Below are 22,436 nucleotides of genomic sequence, written 5' to 3'. Positions count from 1 at the left end.
GTAATAATAGTTCATTGTATATATGTACCACAGCTTCTTTATCCAATCGTCTGTCGTTGGACACTTCGGTTGCTTCCATGTCCTGGCCACTGTGAATAATGCTGCTATGAACATTGGTGTGCAAATATCTTTTCGGATATGGGTTTTCAAGTCTTTGGGGTAAATACCCAGTAGAAGGATTGCTGGATCCTATGGTAGGTCAATTCTTAGTTTACTGAGGAACCTCCATACTATTTTCCATAGTGGCTGTACCAATTTGCAGTCCCACCAGCAGCGTATGAGGGTTCCTTTTTCTCTACATCCTCTCCAACATTGTTATTACTTGTCCTGTTGATTACTTGTCCTATTCTGACAGGTGTGAGATGGTATCTCATTGTGGTTTTGATTTGCATTTCCCTAACAGCTAATGATGTTGAGCATCTTTTCATATATTTGTTGGCCATTTGTATGTCCTCTAGGGAGAAGTGTGTGTTCAGGTCCACCCATTTTTGGATTAGATCGTTTGTTTTTTTTGTAGTTATTGAGTCGTATGAGTTCTTTCTCTATTTTGGATATTAAGCCCTTATCAGAGGCATTGCTTGCAAATATATTTTCCCATTCGGATGGTTGTCTCTTTACCTTGTTGACGATTTCTTTTGCTGAGCAGAACCTTTTTAGTTCGATGTAGTCCCATTCATTTATATTTGCTTTTACTTCCCTTACCTTTGAGGTCAAATTCATAAAATCTTCTTTAAGTCCAAGGTCCTTGAGTTTAGTTCCTAAGTTTTCTTCTATGTATTTTATTGTTTCTGGTCTTATATTCCGGTCCTTAATCCATTTTTTGAGTTAATTTTGGTGTGTGGTGATAGAAAACAGTCTAGTTTCCTTCTTTCGCAGGTAGTTTCCAGTTTTCTCAGCACCATTTATTGAAGAGGCTTTCCTTTCTCCATTGTATGTTTTTGATACTTTTGTCGAAAATTATTTGCCCATATAATCATGGGTTTACTTCTGGACTCTCGATTCTGTTCCACTGTTCCGTGTGTCTGTTTTGCTGCCATTTTGCTGCCAAAATCATGCCATTTTGATTACTGTCCCTTTGTTGTATAGTTTGAAGTCGGACAGAGTGATGCCTTCAGCCTTGTTCTTTTTTCTCAGGATGGCTTTGGCAATTCGGGGTCTGTTGTGCTTTCATACAAATCTGATGATTTTTTGTACTATTTCTTTAAAAAATGCCTATAGGATTTTGATGGATATTGCATTAAATCTGTATAATGCTTTAGGTAATGTGGTCACTTTAACTATGTTGATTCTTCCAATCCAAGAACACGAAATATCTTTCTATTTCTTTTTATCTTCTTCAATTTCTTTTAATAGGGTTTTATAGTTTTCATTATATAGGTCCGTCACATGTTTCGTTAGATTTATTCCTAAGTATTTTATTATTTTTGTTGCAGTTGCAAAAGAAATTATTTTTTCTACTTCTTTTTCTGACACTTTCATTATTAGAGTATAGGAATGCTATGGATTTTTGAACATTGATTTTATATCCAGAAACTTTACTGTATTTGCTTATTGTTTCTAGTAGTATTCTTGTGGAGTCTTTAGGGTTTTCTATATAGAGAATCATGTCATCTGCAAATAGAGACAGTTTGACTTCTTCGTTTCCTATTTGAGTGCCTTTTATATCTTTCTCTTGCCTGATTGCACTCGCTAGGACCTCCAACATTATGTTGAATAACAGTGGCAATAGTGGACAGCCTTGCCTTGTTCCTGATCTTAGAGGGAAGGTGTTTAGTTTTTCACCATTAAGTATAATGTTGGCTGAGCATTTGTCATATATGGCCTGTGTTATGTTAAGGTATTTTCCTTCTCTACCAATTTTGTTAAGTGTTTCGATCATAAATGGAGGCTGTATCTTGTCGAAGGCTTTTTCTGCATCTATTGATATGATCATATGATTCTTATTTTTTAATTTGTTTATGTGGTGTATCACATTAATCGATTTGCGTATGTTGAACCATCCCTGTGCCTCTGGGTGAAGCCCACTTAATCGCGATGTATGTATAATCTTTTTAATATGTTGTTGTATTTGGTTCGCTAGTATCTTATTTAGGATTTTTGTATCTGTGTTCATGAGAGAGATCAGTCTGTAGTTTTCTTTTTGTGTGTTATTCTTACCAGGTTTTGGTATCAGAGTAATATTGGCCTCATAAAATGAATTGGGAAGTATTACCTCCTCTTTGATTTTTTGGAAGAGTTTGAGGAGAATAGGTATTAAATCTACTTTGAATGTTTGGTAGAATGCACTGGTGAAGCCATCTGTTCCTGGACTTACTTTTTGGTAGGTTTTTGATGATTGTTTCAATTTCCACACTGCTGATCGGTCTATTTAGATTTTCCAATTCTTCTTGATTCAGTCTAGGAAGGTTGTGTTTTTCTAAGTACTGATCCATTTCTTCTAGGTTATTAAATTTGGTGTTATATACTTATTCAAAGTATTCTTGTATGATCCTTTATATTTCTGCAGTGTCTGTCATAATTTCCCCTCTTCCCTGATTTTGTGTCCTTTCTCTTCTTTCTTTAGTGAGTCTATCAAGGGTTTGTCAATTTTATTCACCTTCTCAAAGAACCAGCTCTTTGTTGCATTTATTTTTTCTATTGTTTTTTGTTTTGTTTTGTTTTCAATTTTATTTATTCTCTAATTTTGATTATTTCTTCTGCTTCATATGTTCTTCCTTTTCTAGTTTTTTAAGATAAAGTGTTAGGTTGTTTATTTGGGTTTGTTCTTGTTTTTGGAGATAGGCCTGTAATGATAAGACCTTTCCTCTATGACCGCTTTAGCCGTGTCTTAAAAGTTTTGATATGTTGTACTATCATTATCATTCATTTCTATGTATCTCTTGATCTTTTTTTTATTTCTTCTCTGATCCAGTTATTCTTCAGTAGCATGTTGTTTAATCTTCACATATTTGTGGTTCTTTCTGCTTTCTTTTTACAGTTGATCTCTAGTTTCAAAGCATTATGATCAGAGAATATGGTTGGTATGATTTCAATCCTCTTATTTTTGTTTAAGCTATCTCTGTGTCCCAGTATGGGGTCAATCCTTTAGAATGTTCCATGTACACTAGAGAAGAATGTATAAGCAGCTGTTTTGGAATGGAAGGCTCTGTAAATGTCAATTATGTCCTATTGGTCTAATATCATTTAAGGATGTTATTTCCTTACTGATTTTTTGTTTGGATGATCTGTCCATATCTGACAGTGGGGTACTAAGGTCCCCTACTATGCTTGTGTTTTGGTCTGTTTCTCCCTTTAGTTCTGTTAGTAATTGCTTTACATATTTCGGGGCTCCCTGATTGGGAGCACAGATATTAATAAGTGTTATGTCTTCTTCGTGCATGATTGCCTTTATCATTATGAAGTGTCCCTCGTAGCTTTCTTTATTTTTTCTATTTTGAAGTCTATTTTGCCTGATATTCGTACCGCTAATATTTTCTCTGAATGCCATTTGCTTGAAATATCATTTTCTACGCTTTCACTTTGAATCTATATTTGTCTTTAGAGCTTAGATGTGTCTCCTGGAGGCAGCATATGGTTGGGTTTTGTTTTTTTGATCCAATCTACAATTCTGTGCCTTTTTATTGGCGAGTCCAGTCCATTTACATTTAGGATGATTATTGAACTATGAGGTCTTCTTATAGCCATTTCATCTTTTGCTTTCTGGTAGCTTGGTGTTTCCATTGCTTCCTTGTCCTTGTGCTTCTGTTTTCTTTATTTCAGTTGGCTTTTGTGAGTTTTTTTCCTCTGGTCCTTCTTGTTTTATGTTATATCTTCAGTTCTGAATCTTTGGTGTGTGGTTAACTTTACAAATATGTAAAGGATAGTTACATATATACGTGTGTGTGTGTGTGTGTGTGTGTGTATTCCATTTTCTTCTGCACATGGCTTATCTCCATTCTCCTTTGAGAATTTGGATCTTTGAATTCTCCCCTTTTTAGTCACTGTCGTCTCAATTTGTCCCAATGTATGCTGAACTTTCATTACTAACTTGCTGTAGAAGTCTCTTATTGTTTAAGCTCATATATTGCACCGTTCTTAGTAAAAGTTACACTCCTCTCCTTCTCTTTGCCTGATAGTCACCTTACTCCTAATTATATATATATATTTTGTCATTTAGTTTTAGGTGAGCTGACCCCTTTCAGTATTCCCTGTAGTACAGGACTCATAGTGGAGAATTCCCTCAATTTTTGTATGTTAGGAAAGGTCTTTATTTCTCCTTCATATCTAAAGGAGAGTTTAGCTGGATACATTATTCTAAGCTGGCTATTCCTTTCACTTAATAGTTTGAATATTTGATTCCATTCCTTTCTGGCTTGTAAGGTCTGCCCTGAGAAGTCCGATGATAATCTAATGGGTTTTCCTTTATAGATTACTGTCTTCTCCCTGGCTGCCCTGAGAATTCTGTCTTTGTCATTGATTTTTAATACAATGTGTCTTGGTGAAGGGCCTTTTTGGGTTGAGATAATTGGTGTTCTGTTGACTTCTTGAATTCCAAGCTCTAGCTCACTCCTTAGATTTGGGAAATTCTCATCAACTATTTGTCTGAAAATTCCTTCTAGTCTTGGCTCCTTTTCCTTGCCTTCAGTAGTGCCCATTATTCTTATGTTTCCTCTCCTGATGATGTCAGCTAGTTCTTGTATTTCTCTTTCATTATTTTTCATACTTCGGTTTCTCTCTTCTTCCTTCTGATTTATTTCTAGATTTCTGTCTTCAGTGTCACTCATCCTTTCCTCCATTTGATCGACTCTTTTTCCCAAGTTTGTTATTTCATTTTTCAACTCTTGCAGTGCGTTCTTTATCTCCAGAAGGTCTATTCTGTTCTTTTTGAGGGTTTCAGTCTCCTTGCTAAAGAATTCATTCTGCTTATCTAGTTGTTTTTTCAATTCCTGTGATAGCTCTTATGCACACATCCCATGCTCAGATGTGCTAGTGTGCAGTTCGGGTGTTTTTTGTTGAGTTTTAGATGTTCACCTTATTGTTGTTTCAAGGGGACAGAAATGGGGATGTCTCTCACTCCACCACGTTTCTTCCGAGTACAAACATCTTTTTTATAACTTGGTGAATTGTCATACTCTGTCCTAAGTTTGGATCAGTTTCCAGCATTTTATCCTTTGCTTGTTTATTGTCATGAAGTATCTCTGAGTGTTCCTTTAAGGTGAAGTTTTTTGTTAGCTTCTCTTCCTGTGGGACATCTTCATCCTTTTGGTCATAATCACTTTTGTCCTTTATGTCAATAAGTTTTCTTTCATTAATTTTCTCGGGCTGCATGTCTAGGGTCTTTTGAATGGCAGCAACATTGTCAACATTCTCATGGTCAGCTATTTCTTTTATAATTCCATTTGTGTTCAATTTGATTTCACTTTTACCATTATCATATTTCATTTCTTGGCAGCACTTTTGTCTCTGTTGGCCAGTTCCCTTTCAGTTATCCATTTTGGGGTTTATCATGTGAGACAAGAAGACAGCAAAACTACATGTTTAACAGATGCATGGTGACTAGTCCAAAAGACTTCGAAAGATGTAATGTGATTGGTGACTGATGATGATGTTCACGTAATGCTTTTTGGATTAAACTAGCAGCTTTGTACCCATTTATATTGCCATCAGCAAGGTGTGTAAATTCTAGTTGTTTCACATCCTCGTCAACACTTGTTATTTTTAGTGTTTTTAAACTTTTTTATTTTATTCTTAAAGTTTGATTTAAAGTACTTATTCTATGTGTTGGTAGCCATTATCCCTCTTAATTTATCATTCCCATTTTACAGGTAAGGAAATGGGCACAGAGAGGTTAAGTAACTATCAAACCTTTCCCATAGTAAACAAATGATGGAGCCAGGATTTAAATTCTGTCTGATTTGTTCTAGAGCCTGTGCTATTAAGTATTGGACTATATATGAAATAAAAGTTTGAAAATATTTTACTTGAAAATGTAACATAATTTGAATGTTTAGGAGAGTTGAAGAAATTTTAATAACATTTTAGAATTGATAAATCGTTTCAAGAAAGCTCTAGAACATTTCTACATATTTCTCAAACTGATTAAATTTATGAGAGGGTGTGTTTGTGTCCTCCTATCTATTTATATCAGGGTTTCTGAACTTTGATACTATTGGCATTTTGAGCTGGATAGTTCTTTACTGTGAAGGCCTTCTCTGTGCACTGGAGGATGTTTAGTAGCATCCCTGATCTCTACCCACAAGATGCTAGTAGTACCCCTCAGTTGTGAGAGTCAAAAATGTCATATCTTCACACATCGATTGCCACATGGCCCCTAGGAGCAAAATCACTGTTATCTGAGAACCAGTAATATAGTGATGAGCCTCATTTAATAGAAGCCTTTTTTATTCTTACATATATTTTTCTTGTTCATAATTTGGGTAAGCAGGTTTTTGTGTTCGGAAGATCAGCATCTCAGAGCAGTAATAAAGCTATATCAGTCACATGAGTACAGTTAAGCATTAGTGAGCTGTTTCTATAGGTTGCTTTTCCTTTCTGAAATATATAATACAGCTACTTAATTACTAGGGAGAATATTAGCTATTGAGATTTCTTATTGGGTTGGAAGTTGGTGTTGGGGGAGGGTAGTGAAGTGGGGAAAGGTAGCATTAAACAGTGGAAGATCAATTATCTTTAAAATTTAAAATAAGGAACTTGGGAGAGTATTGACATATCAGGGAAAATATTTAGTTTTGTAAGTTCATAATAGTTAAAGCGATTTATTTAATAAATGTGCAATGTTTGGTCTTCTCCTTGAGTAGGTACTAGAAATGAAAAAAATAGCTTAAACACTAATTTCTTATTAAAGTAAATTTTAAAAGTTAACATTATAAAAGTAGTACAATCATGTTATGGAAATAATCTGAAAAGAAAGGAAAAACTTCCTACTACATTTGCTAGGAATAAGTTTAATAATTAAAGCATTATTGATTTTCTGATGAATTATATGTTTTAAAGACTTATTGTGCCAAAGAATTAGAAGTAAATCTACGAAAGCATTTTATTTAGATGTAAGGTTAAGGTATAAGGTTGCTCAGTTTATTCTTGCCATATTCATTTAAAAAAATATCTAAGCCTTTGACTATGCATTTTTACCTGTTTGTCATAAATAATAATGGAAGAAAAAAATTTTAAATACCAAAGGTTAAAGGCAAGTATCTTAAAAGGAGCAAGAGAAAGGCAGTTACATGCAAGGGAGCCCCCATAAGAGTGTCAGTAGATTTCTCAACAGAAACTTTGCAGGCCAGAAGGGATTGACAGGAAATATTCAAAGTAATGAAAAGCAAGGACCTACAACCAAGATTATTCTACTCAGCAAAGCTGTCTTTTAGAATCGAACAGATGTAGAGCTTCCCAGACAAGAAAAAGCTAAAGGAGTTCATCAGCACTAAACCAGTATTACAAGAAATGTTAAAAGGACTTCTTTAAGAAGAAGATAAAAATGTGAATGATAAAATGACGATAACTACATATCTATCAACAATTACTTTAAATGGAAATGGATTAACTGCTCCAATCAAAAGGCATAGGGTGGCTGAATGGATAAGAAAATAAGATCCTTACATATGCTGCCTACAGTAGACTCACTTAAGATCGAAAGAGACACCAGCTGCAAGTTAAGAGATAGAAAAAGGTATTTCATGAAAATGAAAACAAACAAAAAGTTGGGGTAGCAATACTTATACCAGACAAAATAGACTTTAAAACAAAGGCTATAACAAGAGGCAAAGAAGGACCCAGTAATACCACTTCTAGGTATTTATCTGAAGAAACTCAAAACATTACTTTGGAGGGATATGTGCATCCATATGTCCATTGCAGCATTATTTACAGTGGCCAAGTTATGGAGGCAACCTGGATGTCCATCAGGGGATGAATGGATAAAGAAGAGGTGGTACATATATACAATGGAATATTACTCAGTCATGAAAAAAGAATGAAATTTTACCATCTGTGACAACATGAGTAGGCCTAGAGGGTATTGTGTTGAGTGGAGCAAGTCAGATAGACAAGACAGACATTTTCTCCTGTTGATTTTTGGCTCCTTTATCAGTTAATATTCTTGTGTCTTAGATTATCAGTGTCTCCTACAGGAAATTAGTCTTTTTCCTCAACTTCTGATCAATTAAGCCCCTTCCTTCAAAATATTGTCCCAGTTCTCTCCCTTCTTCCTTTTGCCAGATTTTTTTTTTTTGTCAGAAAAGTAATGGCTTAACTTTTTTTAGTAAAAATATCTTAATTTCTTACCTGTTTTGGTAAGCTTTGCTGGACAGCCCACTAACTAGTCACATGACTCCTAGATGTTAAATACAGATGTCTCTTCCAGCTTCTGCAGAAGGTGATATTACTTTCTTTTCCCTTTAAAAAATTTCCTTCTTTTGCTTTTTAGTTACTGCTTTTTAATTTTTTTTCACTGTCTCGATTATTTCTGTTCTTGTTCGCATGATACCCTTTGCTTTTTCTTGAAGCTCAGAATGCTTTTTCTACCATATAAATCTGTACTGCCAAAATGGGAGCCACTAGCTAAATGCACTTGAAATATGGCTGGTTCATACTAAGATGTTCTGTAAGTATAAAATACACACTGGATTTTCAAGATTTAAGATAAAAAAAAATTCACTAAAATTTTTAATATTGATTGCATGTTAATTTGAATATACTGGGTGAAGTAAATATTACTAAAATTAATTTCACCTATTTCTCTTTACTTTCCAAAAATGATTACTATATTTGTGGCTCAAATATTTCTGTTAAACATTGTTGTTCTGAGTTTCATCTTAAAGATAACTAGGTTAGTTTTCATCTATTAATATACATTTATTTTCTGAATTACAGTACCAGCCTTCTGAAACATTTATTTATGCCCCATTCTCCCAATTAGATACCATGCTTCTTCAGAGTCAGGGTAATTCCCCAAAGTTCCTTTCACATATTGAGATACAGGTATAGAGCTGGAAATAGAGATATGAAAAAATATATGTGCACAAATATGAATAAATGACAAGGCTAATATTACCACTATATCAAAGAGGATGCTTACCACAGATGATACCTATTGAGATGTTTTTGCTTAATATCATGGGCAGTAGGAGAGATTGGTATGAAAGAGAAGAGAGACATACTGCGATATTAAAATCTGACATGTGTTTTTCCTCAAGCATATCTTGCCACCCAGGCCACGCTGGTAGGTAGTTGTGAACTGTGCTCTTGTGATTTTACCGCCATCTGGTGTCAGGATTACCAAACTGTAGTTCAGCATTTCGTCTTTCCCCACAGAGAAAGTAGGTAACCTTTCCTCTCAATGTGGGCCTGCTCTTCATCCCCAAAGTAAGTTAACATAAGAACTCAATTTCAGTGTAAGAAACCTTTATTCTCTTTCTTGGAACACTCTTTTCTTGGCTTCCCTGATAACTTACTCACCAGTTTCCCTCATGTTTCTGTGGCCATTCTTTCATTCTTCTTAGCCCTTTTCTCTCTCCTTGTGGTAGTTTTCTAGGTTCTGGGCCCTCTATTCTTTTTAGCCTTTGTTTTCATCCATATTTAAGGATTTAAACACTGCCTACTTTGAGACAAATTTGTGGTTATAATAAAAAATCTCTTTTGACCTTGTCATTAGTATCTAGGTGCCTAGCAAGATGCTACATGGGCACTTCAAATTTAACATTCCGAGTCTAAAATGTGGATCCCCACCCTATACCTATTTTTCAAATGTATTTTTCTCACTTCAGTAATCCATCATGCCAGAATTCCGGGAATCAGCTTGATCTTCCCTGTCACTCACACTTACTAGTCTCATCAAATACTTAACCATGTCCCATTGAGTCTACCAAGGTGTGTTCTAGTGCATGTGAAATTTATGACCCCTCTCCTGCTCCTGCCTTACCTAAAGCTACCACTTTCTCTTGCTTGGACTGAGTAGGCTCCTAATTAGTCTCCCTGCGTACACTCTTCATTGCATTCACGTTTTATTTTATTTTATTTTTAAATATCAGCCTTTCCTAAAAGGCTGAGAGTTCCATGGTGGGAGAGACTGCATACATTTGGTTCACGATTTTGTCCCTAGCACATAGTACAGTTCCTAAAACATGTTATACTTATATAGCCACTCTGGCTCTCAGTGATGTTGATATGATTCCTGTAGTTTTAGTAATTGAACTTGAATATATTAGAGTTTCTTTAGTGCTTTATTTTAGTATTAGTATTTTTCTGATTTCATTCATCATAAATGAGTTTTAGCTGTTTCCTGCTTTTTCCCAGAGAAACTTAAGTGTATCTGTAACAGTAGTATATTTTGGGTATTAATCAGCTTATGACAACAACTTACTTATTATATAATATATTGGGGACTGCCAGTCAATATGCGGAAATTATTTGTTGAGCAGTTGAAATTTTATGTCATTATTTTGTCTCAGCATGCTTCTGTCTGAAATTTAAGGTTTTTAAATTTTAATATGGAGTTACATTTACTTAATCTTCAATTTAAACCTGTTTGACCCCAAGTGTTCTTTTAAATCGAGGCTTGTCTTGATAGCTTCATTTAAAATTTTTGCTTTGCTTTGATATTTTAAAGATGGTTTTACTTTATGAAGTTTTACTACCTGGGCTTTCTGCTTTGAGTTGGCATTGCTAAATAAACTTAATTTGTAAAAGTAGAGGTGACTTATAAAAGTTGGTATTTAGAGATGGGCAACAAAGTATATACTAACGATACAAATTCAGAGAGCAAGGATTTAATAGATGTATATCAGGATTTCTCAATCTTGACATTATTAACATTTTGAGTTAGATAGTTTTTTTGTTGTATGAGAATAGGAGCTGTCCTGGGCATTGTAGGATTTTAGTAGCGTCAGCGGTTGTGACTACAAAATATCTGTAGATGTTGCCAAATTGTCATGGGGGACAAAATCACTCCATTTGAAAATCAGTATATACTGTATTTAGAAGGGGATAATAGGCCATGAAATATCTCACTTGGGAAGTTTTTGGTGTCCTCTAGGGGTCTGAGAGTATGATAGCTCTGTGGTATTTTGTTAATGGCAAATAAAAGTAAAGACTATATGACTGTATGTCTTACACATTTAAAAATTTCTGTGCTTGCTTAGAATAAAGTAACCTTTGTTTAATCTGGTTCTATCCCAAACTGAAAAAATGGTACATTCTAAAGCATATGTCACTGATGAAGTTTTATTTTATGAACTGACTTCAGAAGTTAGGTGGTTTTAGAAAAAGGGAATGAAGATAATGCAGAGTAGCTTCTAATCAGAACTTTTGCCATTTGTGTTTTATACATAGAGTACAGGATATAATTAACTTTATGTCATTTTCTCTTCAAAGGGACATGAGAGATGGCATTAGAAGAAAAAGTTTCTACTCTTCTCATTATGTAAGAGACCGATCTCCTCATAAAAGAGAAACTCCTTTTTTCAGAGACTCGCCTATAGGCCGAAAGGATTCTCCACACAGCAGATCTGGCTCCAGTGTCAGTAGCAGAAGCTACTCTCCAGAAAGAAGCAAAACTTACTCTTTCCACCAGTCTCAACATAGAAGTATGTATTTTTAGGACTTTTCCTTTTTCTTTTACAACCTTCACTAATGAGAGTGTAGAGTCAGGTTGTGTTTTAGGTATCGTAAGAGATATTTTTTAACTTTTTATTTTCAAGAACTTCAATCTTATAGAAAAGTTGCAAGAATATTATAATGAACACCACACACACATTTTTAGAACCATTTCAAGTTGCAGCCCATATGACACTTCATTTCTGACTCTTCAGCATGGAAGAGGTGTGTTTGTAACCATGTCAGAAAGTCAGACACTCCTGTATTTTCTGCTAATTACTATGCTAGTCCAGCCTCTTTTTATCTTCTGTCATTAGGTAATATCTATATATATCTGATAGTATATTTTTCATGAAAAGTATCATTGATTTTCCCTATAAGGTATAGCCTTATAGAATTTAGAGCTAAACCTATCTTTGGTTCATTCTTTTCCAACCTTCAGTTTATTTTCTTTAAATTTGAAGTGCTTAGACAAGCATGGTATTCTTTTCAATCAAAGCATGACATCTTGGCTGAGTCGCTCAGTATGTGTTGGAATAAATGAGTGAAATCTTCCTATATTTTTCTAAACCCTACAGTTGAGCTCACTCAAAAACATTTCCTCATGCGTTATAATCCAAGGCACTGTGTTAGGTAGAAAAATGTCCCTGTCACCAATATATATGGTGACTAGAATATATATGTATTTTCCCCAACTGATAACAGTTTTATCAATATGTAAAAATAACATATAAAATATAACTTTGGTACAAGAATCAATGTCATAAATGAGTTAGCATGACATGAGCAGGTCAAGGTAAGAGAGATTCTTACTCTGAGGATGGAAGAACATGTCACGGAAGAAATGACATTTGGGCTTATCTTTTATTTCATATTCCTATAAGTGAAGGAATATCTTCTAGGTAGAAGGAATTATAAGCCAAGGTACAGAAACCAGAAAAGTCTAGGGTATTTCTTTTTTTTTTTTTTAAATTTCTTTTCTATTAAATGTGTTTTTCAAGTAATAAGATTTTTAGTTTAACAGTCTTTGCCTTGTACATGTTAGAGTGATGGAAGATCACTTTGGATCATCAGATTGTCTCCATTGTAGCTGTTGCTGGATTCTTGTATTTAAGAAACACATCAATTGTCATTTTCAGAGCTAGATAGAGTGGGCTTCCAAAAAAATATTTTTGGATACATGTGTATGAGTAGTCATGGACTTATATATGCCTGATTTCTTAAAATGTTTTCAGAATAGTTCCAGGTGACTGAAAATTTTACTGTGGAGTTCAGTGTTAACAGTTGGTATTTTCTCCTTTTCTTCACTTCCTCTTGCCCACTCCCACTCCCCCTCCCCCATCAAGAAGATTAAACTACCTCTGAGTTCTAATGCATACTCACATGCACAGGCAAAATTAGACAGACCTTTTAAGAACATATGTTTTTAGATGTGTATGACTTAAATCCAGATCTATTTAATGAGTTGATTAAGAGGAGGAAAGTATCTTCGGAAACTACTGTGAAGCCTTTTAAACAAAACATGAGTAAAACAGAAGCTTGAAATTCTTACTTGACAGCTTGTAGTTAAGCTATTAAGTGATTTAAGATAGTTATTGGTGAATTAGCTTTTTTCCCCCCATTTCACCTCTAAAACAGATTTCTAGGGAAGCATCTTCTATCTTCTTTCAGCCTGGTAATTTAGTGGACAAAACTAAAGTCTTGAGATGAAATGTGGAGGAGCTACAAAGGTTCTCCTATCATAGGGTCTCCAGTGTACCTTTCCCATCCTTTGAGGTCTAATGCCTTTAATATCTGGAATGATGAAAGGATAACACAGAAAGCTGGGAGACTAAAATATGGAGTCAATTGAATGAAATAGAGCATTTGACTTTGTTAATTCCTTTTATATTTATTTTCTTAGATCATTTAGCTTTGAAAGTAAAGTTCTTTAATTAAGAAAAAAAGTTTGTTCTGAAGAAACTCTTTAGAAATTACTTTGGTTGATTCCTTAACTATTTGGGCTGAACTATTAAAATGTTTGTCTATATTTTCATGTAGTTTTCAGAATAGTTACATAAGTACATCTTGCAAAAAGTTAATGGAGAAGTCTTGTTTTAAACAGTAAATGATGGAAAAAGTAATTTTTATTTTACATATTTGTGTTACCAGTTTTTGCTTTAAACTTAAATGTCACAAATATTAGTAGCACCTTACTTTTCTTCAAAACAAGGCCTGAGAAACAGGGTCCTTCATTTATCAGTCAAACTGAATCAACAATAGCGTGTTAATTTAGTTTTCTAATGTAAACTAAAATTTTGGCAACGATTTTAAATGTTTCTATAAATAACAAATAATTTTCTTATTCCTTATGCCCTCATTTTGCTAATTCTTTACTTTTAATTTTTTGCTTTTTGTTCATACTTTTTAGAGTAATTTTACTTATTTTAATAATCACTAGTAGTATGGCCATGGTAACCATTAAAAAGGTTTTAAAATTTTTTTAATTACAGTTACATTCAATATTATATTAGTTTCGGTGTACAGCATAGTGGTTAGACATTTATATAACTTACAGAGTGATCCCCTGATAAATTTGGTACCCACCTGGCACATGGTAACCATTTGAGGACTAATTCTTCATAATTCATTTAATGTATCTCTTATGTGTTTAATTATAAGCCTCAGAATGATTTTTACTCCTTTTTTCGTCTCAACTAGTTATTTCCCATTTTGTGATTACACGTGTGCATGCGAACCCACACATACACATGTGTATTTCATTAAATTTCTTCTATTTTGCCTTTTGGGTTAATCTTATGGAACTTTGTACTGCTTTAGACTAATTATCCTTCTAAATCAAACCATTATTTTTATCCTGGGCTTCATGTATAAGAATTTTCAGCCTATAACTTAATTGGACTAACCTAGTCATAGCTATGACTACAATATTATTTTTTGTTCCAGTTTTCTTGTCTATATTTACGTGCTAGTAGGGTAGATTGTCCTAGTTAACCTCATTTTTTTTTCTCTTTGTTTATTACGGTACTGTTCTAGTTAAAATTGTTTTGTTACATATACCTCATATATTTTTACTTGAAGTTTAGTTTCTAGCTAATATAACCAAATATCTCCCATTTGTCAGCTCTCTCTAGATATTTATTTCCTTTTTTTCTCCTCTTCCTCAAATGAATACTATTGTTTTCCTTTAACTTTTGTTACTTTTTTGTTTAGGATAATAGCATTAATAGTGACACCAGAGATCGCTAGGTTCAATCTCCCATACCCATTCTTTGTTGCAGTACTTCTCATGATGTTTACTATATCAAAATTGAGTCTTTCCATATTTATATAGCGCATTTTTTATAAAACAATTAAAATCTTTTCCTCTAACATCGGCATAAGCTAGTTATTTGTCTTAAGCCCATAAAGATATTTCTTCTTTTTACATTGTAACCTTTTATGTATTTTAAGAGTCCCATCATAATCTTATTGATTTTTTTTTTTTTTTTACAGGTTTAAGTACATTTAGTTACTTCAGTTGTTCCTTTTATTTGGCATGCTTTTTGGACTTTTTGCTTTCCTAAATTTTTTTCTATTCTTTTCAAGTTGTGATGCCAGAAGTGAACTTTCATTTTGTCAACAATGTATTACCCCCCCTTATTAAGACTGTAGGCAACTGAAACCTAAACCATTTTCATGTATTTTCTATTAAACAAAATGTTCTTCATCTTGTACTTTTTCAGGTGCAATTGTTTGTGTGTAGTTAATGTATTTTAAAAAATCTAAGTATGCTAAATTTCACCTAATTAACTTTGGCTTGTTATTTTCTTCCATAGAGGTTTAAAAATCTAATTTAGTGATCCTATATATTAGCATCAGATAAAAACAGTTTTGTTTAATCTGTAAATGAAGTATGTTATGTGTTTTGTATTAAACATTAATAATTATGTTGAGTAGCATAAGACCCAATATAATCAACTATATTGGGTCTTATGCTACTCAGCCTCCTTCTGTGGACCTTATTTGCATTGTTTGCTGGTTTTCAACCAGTTGTTATTCCCCCATCTTGTCTTCCTTTACACTTGAGAATTTCATGGAAGACTTGGTCAGGTACTTTATTAAAATTGAAGTCATAAAGCATTTCTTCTATCAAAACAATGATAGAAAGCTTGCCTTGCTTTTTAATGCTAGGAGCTTTTTGGCTCTTGGATGATTATGTTAATGCTTATAAACCACCTCTTTGTTAATTCATTCTAAACATTTGCTATGGATTAATGATAAATTTACCAGTGATGGTCATATGTGAATTAGGCTATGTGACATTTTGTTTGAATTTTTAAAATATCATTACTATGGAAGATTTGGAAGTTTATTTTGTTAGTCTGTATCTGTTTTTCTATAGCTCTGACTTTGGGCCCAGCCTCCTCTTATTTTCTTGATATCAACAACTATTATTAAGAATAGAATACATTTTAAGGAAAGACTATTACTCATCAGCATTTAATCTATGTGGAAGCACATCTGAGATAACTGAAAATGTATAAGAATTAAAATATATATTTTGAGAAGAGTATATGTGGAAGATAGACTTCATTATTGAACTTGAATGTAATCGGAAAAGACAATGTCTAAAGACCTGTTGACTCTGAATAAATTTGGAAGTCTACATGAATTTTTGGATTACTACTGAAATTCCAATAAAATTTAGAAGTTTAATTGTGCCTTTAGAAAGAAAGCTTTTCTATGCAGGTTTAGATGGTAATAGGAATTTGGAAATAAGGCTTTGTCATTAGCTCATGTATATTAGGCAGTAGGAAGGGAGGATAAACCCATTCTTTTGGCAGTTGGTTATAGTGTTTCTTTTTTTGAAAGTCACTGTATTTAAGATTAGTATTCATACAGTCTTTTATTGAACAAAAATATGTTTCACATGTATGGTTTGCCAAGCAAGACAGATCCATTCTTTGCCTTCTGAGTTTATGATCTAGCGATGGAGACAAACAAATCATTACACAAGAATAGAAATTTTAAACAGTAATCTGAAGGGTGGGTAGAAATTGGTGAAAGGATGCAAGTGGAGAATGGTTATGAGCTCTCATGTGGAGTACCTGAAATGTAATTTAGTATTTTCCTGGAAGATCTCGGACTGTTAATTAGCTGGGCTATTGACGTGCCATGGAATTAGATTCTGCAACATATTCTTTTTGTCTGAGAATCTGTTGTTCATTCACAAGAGATCTCTGGCTCTGAGTTTCCTGGATGAATTCTAGGAGTACAGCTATAGCTTTTCTGGCATCTGAAAGATCATGGTTCCAAAACAGTAATCAGTTAATGACATTTTCACATGTGTAGGCATTGATAGTATACCTGTTTTAGGACTTAGTATGTTCTGCCAGTAGCACATTTTCATAATATGTGCAGGTGACATAATTTTTTTTGTATTTTTAAAAGTGAGCCCATATAGTTTAAGCCGATGTATTAAAGGAGGGTTCTATTCAGAAGTGCACTTCCAAGTATTCATAGTTAATGTGCCTTTACTTCATCTTGTTGCATCATTAGCCTCCTAAAGATGACTATTTTGGGGAAGCAGAAATAGTTCAAAGTTTGCTCTATTCCCTCTATCTGTTTTTCTCTCTTCCTCTCTTCTTCTTCCTTTTTTTTTTTTTTTTTTTAGGTGTCTTTACCACAAGAATATTTTCTTGTGTCCTTTTCATTTCCTGTTTCATACCTTTTTGAGTAAATCTGTAGATTTCTAGGAAATCATGTTCTTCCTAATCAAGAGCCCCAAATTTGTATATCATCATCTATGATCCAGAAAAATAAATTATTCCTTTAGTATCTGTGTAATCACCACATCTTTCTTTATTTGTTCATATCTAGTTTCTCTCTGAAAGCTTCAAAGGAAGAATGAATGTACTATCTATGCTTCACCTTTTTGTTTATTGAGATTTTTATTCAGAAGTATGTTTTGTTCTTGTATGTCAGGCACTGTACCAATAATTTAATAGTTTGTAAGAGATAGCCCCTAATTTTATCATCTCTAATGATTATTTTTTTTCTAGCAGTGTTTTTTGGTCTTTTCATGGGTTATCAATAATAATGTTTAATTAGGATTGGATGAATCTGGTTAGGTTCATCATTGCTTTCATCAGGAAAACACAGGAAGAAAGCATATTTCTGACAGATTGTATCAGATTTATAGCTATTCAAAGAGTCATCAAATATTATTGATATGCTTATCAGCTATTATTTCATTCTTCAGTATTGTTAAATTCTTATAGAACTTCTAAATGTTTGTTGGAACATTAATCTGCTTCTCTAGCTTTGATTTCACTTACATGGGAACTTTATATGTGGTCTGTGGAACCAGCATTTGAAATTCCTCTTCATTTTTTTCCTTCCCATTTATTCTTTCACTCACCAATATATTGGCTTGGATTTTTATTTCCATACAGCCATTTCAGAATTTTTTTTTCCAGGTTTCTTCCTTCATCCTAATTTGGAACTCATTTTCTTAGCAAGATGCAGCCAAGGCAGAAATGTGTTGAGCCTTTTTGCCCTACTGTCAATAGAGAGTTAGCGCTGCTCACTAGATCAGGTAATGGCTAAGGAGTAGCATCCTGTCAGAAATATAGAAACATGAATGAAGGAAGCAGAAGTGAGAGATGTGTATTTATAGTGTTGGTTGGAGCCACATAAGAATAGCAGAGCAAAAAGGATTGAGGTTAGGAGTAACACATTTAAGAAACAATGACCAGCAAAGAAGAAGAAAGGTGTCATTAGGAAGTATAAACACAGAAGTACAAAGGCATGAAAAACCAATGGCAAAATATTAAGAAAAACTTGTTTGGAAATCATTAAAATGCTGTTTTAGAGGACAAGAAGAAAGACCTTTGGTTTTAATATCAACACATCGTTGGAAACGGGGGGAGTTTAAGAATTTAAGCACAGTAGGGCTATTTCTGTTATCTTTTGTGTTAAAATACTCTAAAACTTAGTGAATTAAAACAGTCACCTAATTTATTGATGATTCTGCCATTTGAACCAGGTTCAGCTGGGTAGTTTTACTAGTCTTTTAGAATATTATTAAATAGCTCAGGCTTCTTTAGGGCAGCATGGATAGGAATCTAGTTAAATGTGATGATTCCTACAGTGTCTCTGATATTTGGAATCGAAATCAATAAACACACCAGTGGTATGTTAGTAAACTGACTCTTAGGAGGGGAAAACACCTAATTTATGACATTTGCCAATATAGGTGGAGTGAATACTACCACTCTGGCTGATTTCAGGCCACTGAAGTGGAGTCACTGAACTTAAGAGTTTGGAAGAGATGCAGCCAGTCTACTCTCACCAGCTAACCTGAGCCAGCCCCAGACTCCAGACACTCCTATAAAATATCACTGTCCTCATCTCTTGATCTACAAAGAATTTGAGGCAGGCTAACAAAATAAACAGTTAGTAATAGGATTAAGTAAATGGGTAAAGAATTTTATGTAAAAGAGACATGAGGACATGAAAATAAAAGTAAGAATAAAGTTGGTGTATGTAAAAAAATGCCCATGATAAGGCTCTTAGCAGTTGCTGCAGGTGAACTAAGGAGTTACCTGAAACAAAGAAGAAACAAGCATTAATAGTGTTCACAGTGTATCTTGGGTAAAAATAGATCAGCTGCTCAAGAGTAACAAAAATTTCCTAATGACAGGTCAGGGAAAAATGAGAGGGTTACTGCATCTTCAACAACATTCTTGCAAAAGTAGGATGGTAATATTTGTGTGATATTTCTTTTTAATACAAGGTGCTGACAGTGCCAAAACGATTCAGAAAAAGTAATTTTCTCAGAAAAAAAGGTAAAATTGGCAATTTGGAATCCATAATAGAAGAGGGAGTTTGTATCTTATTAGAAAGCTATGTGGGAGCCCCTGCTAGTATATGTAGGCTATTTATAAAGCCAATTCCATTTGCATCAGGAGTTTGCTGGAATGTAATAAAATATTGATAAGATTCTAAATATGGGATATTTAGGGGTTCAACTAACAGTAGCTATGGATTTGTTTATTAAAATTCATATATGAGAGTTTGTATAAAAAGGATTAGCAAGATTTAGTAATAGGCTACTTGTTGAGAGTGTGTCACAATGACTACTGCAGATAATTATTGTAAGCCCAGGGAACTGATATGATGTATGAAAACCTTTCCATTGTTCTTTCTGATTTCCAGTGGTGATTCATCTTTCACTCTTGATATTGTTGGTGTTATTCTTTAACCAATCCTTGAAACATTGACTTTATGGAGAAGATTAGACTAGGTACTTATAATGATGACTAAGACATGATTCCCGTCTTCAACTTTTGGTGTCTTATGAACCTTTCTCATTCCTTTACACTCATGCTATCCTTGGTTAGCTTCATCTTCATATTTCATGTTGTTGGACCTAGTTAGCCTCTCATCTTAAACAGAGCTTTTCTCCTGTTATTTATTCCTCTTCAATGGTGATTACTCAGGCATCCCATCTTGAAGGCAGGTTAGGAAAGAAGTTAAGGTGCCCAGCAAATGCTTAGAAGTTCCAATTCTCCTCACTCCTGCTTCCGGGTTCTTCTCTTGTTGTTACTGGGCATAGAGGTCCTGGTGGTAATTCCTCCCTGCCCGCCTTTCCCTAGAGTCCATGCGTGTTGGTGCCTCCTACAAACGACAGAATGAAGGAAAGCCAGAAAGAGGTGAGTTTTGAGCTAGATTTTGATTGGGGATTGTAAAAGGGTGGGGGCTTGCGTTGATTGAGGTTATAGAAATGGGAAAAGTGTGTAATTGCTCCAGTAGTCTACTGTTGGAACCGGAGTTCAACAACAGTAGACTCAGATAATAGGATTTGGGTGGATATGGGGATTGGTTGTCTGGGCCAGCCATTCCTGGTCAGCAAGTTACCTCATAGGAGGTTGAGAACTATAGAATAGACAAGTCATTGGCAGGTAGGACCTAACAACAGTAGGTTCAGGAGATTTCTTTTTACCTTTTCTGTGCTTTTTCTTCTGCCATCTATATTATCTTTTTTCTTTATCCTTTGCTTCTTGCCTGTCTATCTCTTTCATGCAATAGGTACATATGAATACATGTGGATATATGATAAACCACCTGCCCTGCCCTTCAGTGTTCCTTTGCTTCTGCGCATTGACGTTAGTTTAAATCAGCTTAAATTAAGTCATGTACAGCTAAAATCAGGAAAGATTCTAAGACTACTTGGCACCGTACTTGGCATAGCTGTAGTACTCATGTCTTGTTTGTAAAAGGTAAGAGATTGACAGCTGCTGTTGAACGATTTTTTTTCTGTCTCTAGCTGCTGTGTGCCAGAATTGAGCCTACAATTATGTCTTTAATGAGCATAGTGTGCTGTGCTGATTGGTTTAGCTCTTATTCTTTCAAGGAATTGCTTATCTGAATAGGATGGAGAGATCGTTACATCCTAAGGGAAAAAAAAAATGACCTTTTCACTGAATTTTTGAGTGCCTACTCTTTTACTTAAAAGACTTGAGCTAGGTAGGTCCTGCGTGTTCAAAAATAAATAAGCTATATTTGTTCCTCTAGGAGCTTTTGGTGCAGTGGGATAGACTGACACAATATGATGTGGAATTTGCCATGTGCAATGGAGATACAGTAGGGGATGACTAAAAAACCCATGCTGTTTAATCATTTGGGAATGTAGTGATGGTATTATTTTACTTTTGATCTTTAAGGTCTACAAGAACTTTTAAACTTGCTTAGTTAGTTCGAAAGCCTCTTAAAGATAGCACAAGTTAAAAGAGAAGGTTATGTGTTTTTTAAGACTTGGAGCTTCAGAGAGGAATACTGTACCCAGAGCAGAAGTTCTGAATGAACCTCAGCAGTATCAACATTTGAGGCTAGATAATTCTTTGTTGTGGAAGGCTATCCTTTGCATTTGTAAGATGTTTAGCAGCATCCCTACCCTATATTTACTATGTACCAGTGGCACTCTCCCACTTATAAAATCAAAATTATCTTTAGGCATTGCCAGTTATCCTTAGGGAGGTGTGGGGAGGGTCTTGAGAAAGCCTTTCTGGTCTGCAGGACTTTGGAAAGAGGTGTTATTCACTACTGCCCTAAGGTCCTCAGAAACCTTTGTAACTCCAGGCCCTTACTTAGCTATTTGCACCATAGCAAGAAGAGCCTGAGAGGCTTTTTTGACTGAAGCTGGCTTTGCCTCATTTTCAGGGTTGTTTTGTCTCTGCTTTTGCTCTTGAGTGCTTTCATGGCCATAACCCACTGTCTAGTCTTGACCAGCTTCTGTGTCACTGCAAACTAGACGTCACTTTTCCTTCTTCTTCTTAATTAATTTTGTCAGTTTTCCTAGCAAGAGCCAGCGGGTATATTGTTTGTTTGACACATATAGACAATTTAATGAACGTTTTTCTGTCACGAACAACTCACTGTTATTTTTAAGATTATATTTAAACCCATTTTTGTTGTGGTTGAACTGGCTAAAGTAACATTTAAATATTTTCTGGCTAAAATTTCTATAAAAACAATGATATACATAGAGCACTACGTAGGTATCTGAAGTGACTAAAGATAAAGGTTAGTGATTTTTATCTCACACGGATTTATTTTTAACTGTTTAGCATATATTTGGGTACTCATTCTTACTGGATGCTGGATTAGTGCTCTAAATTTTGTAGTTTTTACTTTTATTTTTTAAATTGTCTAAGCATTTCAGGAATACCCACTTAATTTTCTAGATGCCTCTCTATTTGAGCTACAATTTAATTAGCTAGTTCTCCTTGGTGGTTATCTATATAATAACTACCCTTGGATTTATATTGTGATGTATTAAAAGATTTTAGGAACATAGA

General features: G+C 34.3%; 1 protein-coding gene across 22 annotated transcripts in view; it reads left to right on the top strand.

The window, feature by feature from the left end:
• Positions 1 to 22,436, top strand: part of PPHLN1 (periphilin 1) — a 109,708-nt gene that overhangs the window by 39,183 nt on the left and 48,089 nt on the right. For 16 of the 22 annotated variants that reach the window (XM_039882286.1, XM_039882276.1, XM_039882272.1 and 13 more), the window contains 2 exons: positions 11,371 to 11,582; positions 20,235 to 20,291. In XM_039882286.1, the coding sequence (XP_039738220.1) occupies positions 11,371 to 11,582; positions 20,235 to 20,291 (269 nt within the window). The remainder of the gene's footprint in view (positions 1 to 11,370; positions 11,583 to 20,234; positions 20,292 to 22,436) is intronic. The other 6 variants (XM_039882290.1, XM_039882280.1, XM_039882285.1 and 3 more) reach the window with 1 other exon arrangement.

This window comes from Pteropus medius, unplaced genomic scaffold, assembly GCF_902729225.1.
Source record: "Pteropus medius unplaced genomic scaffold, Ma_sr-lr_union100, whole genome shotgun sequence".
Lineage (NCBI taxonomy): Eukaryota > Metazoa > Chordata > Mammalia > Chiroptera > Pteropodidae > Pteropus > Pteropus medius.
Note: the sequence above shows the minus strand (reverse complement) of the source record. Positions and strands in the feature narration are given on the sequence as shown.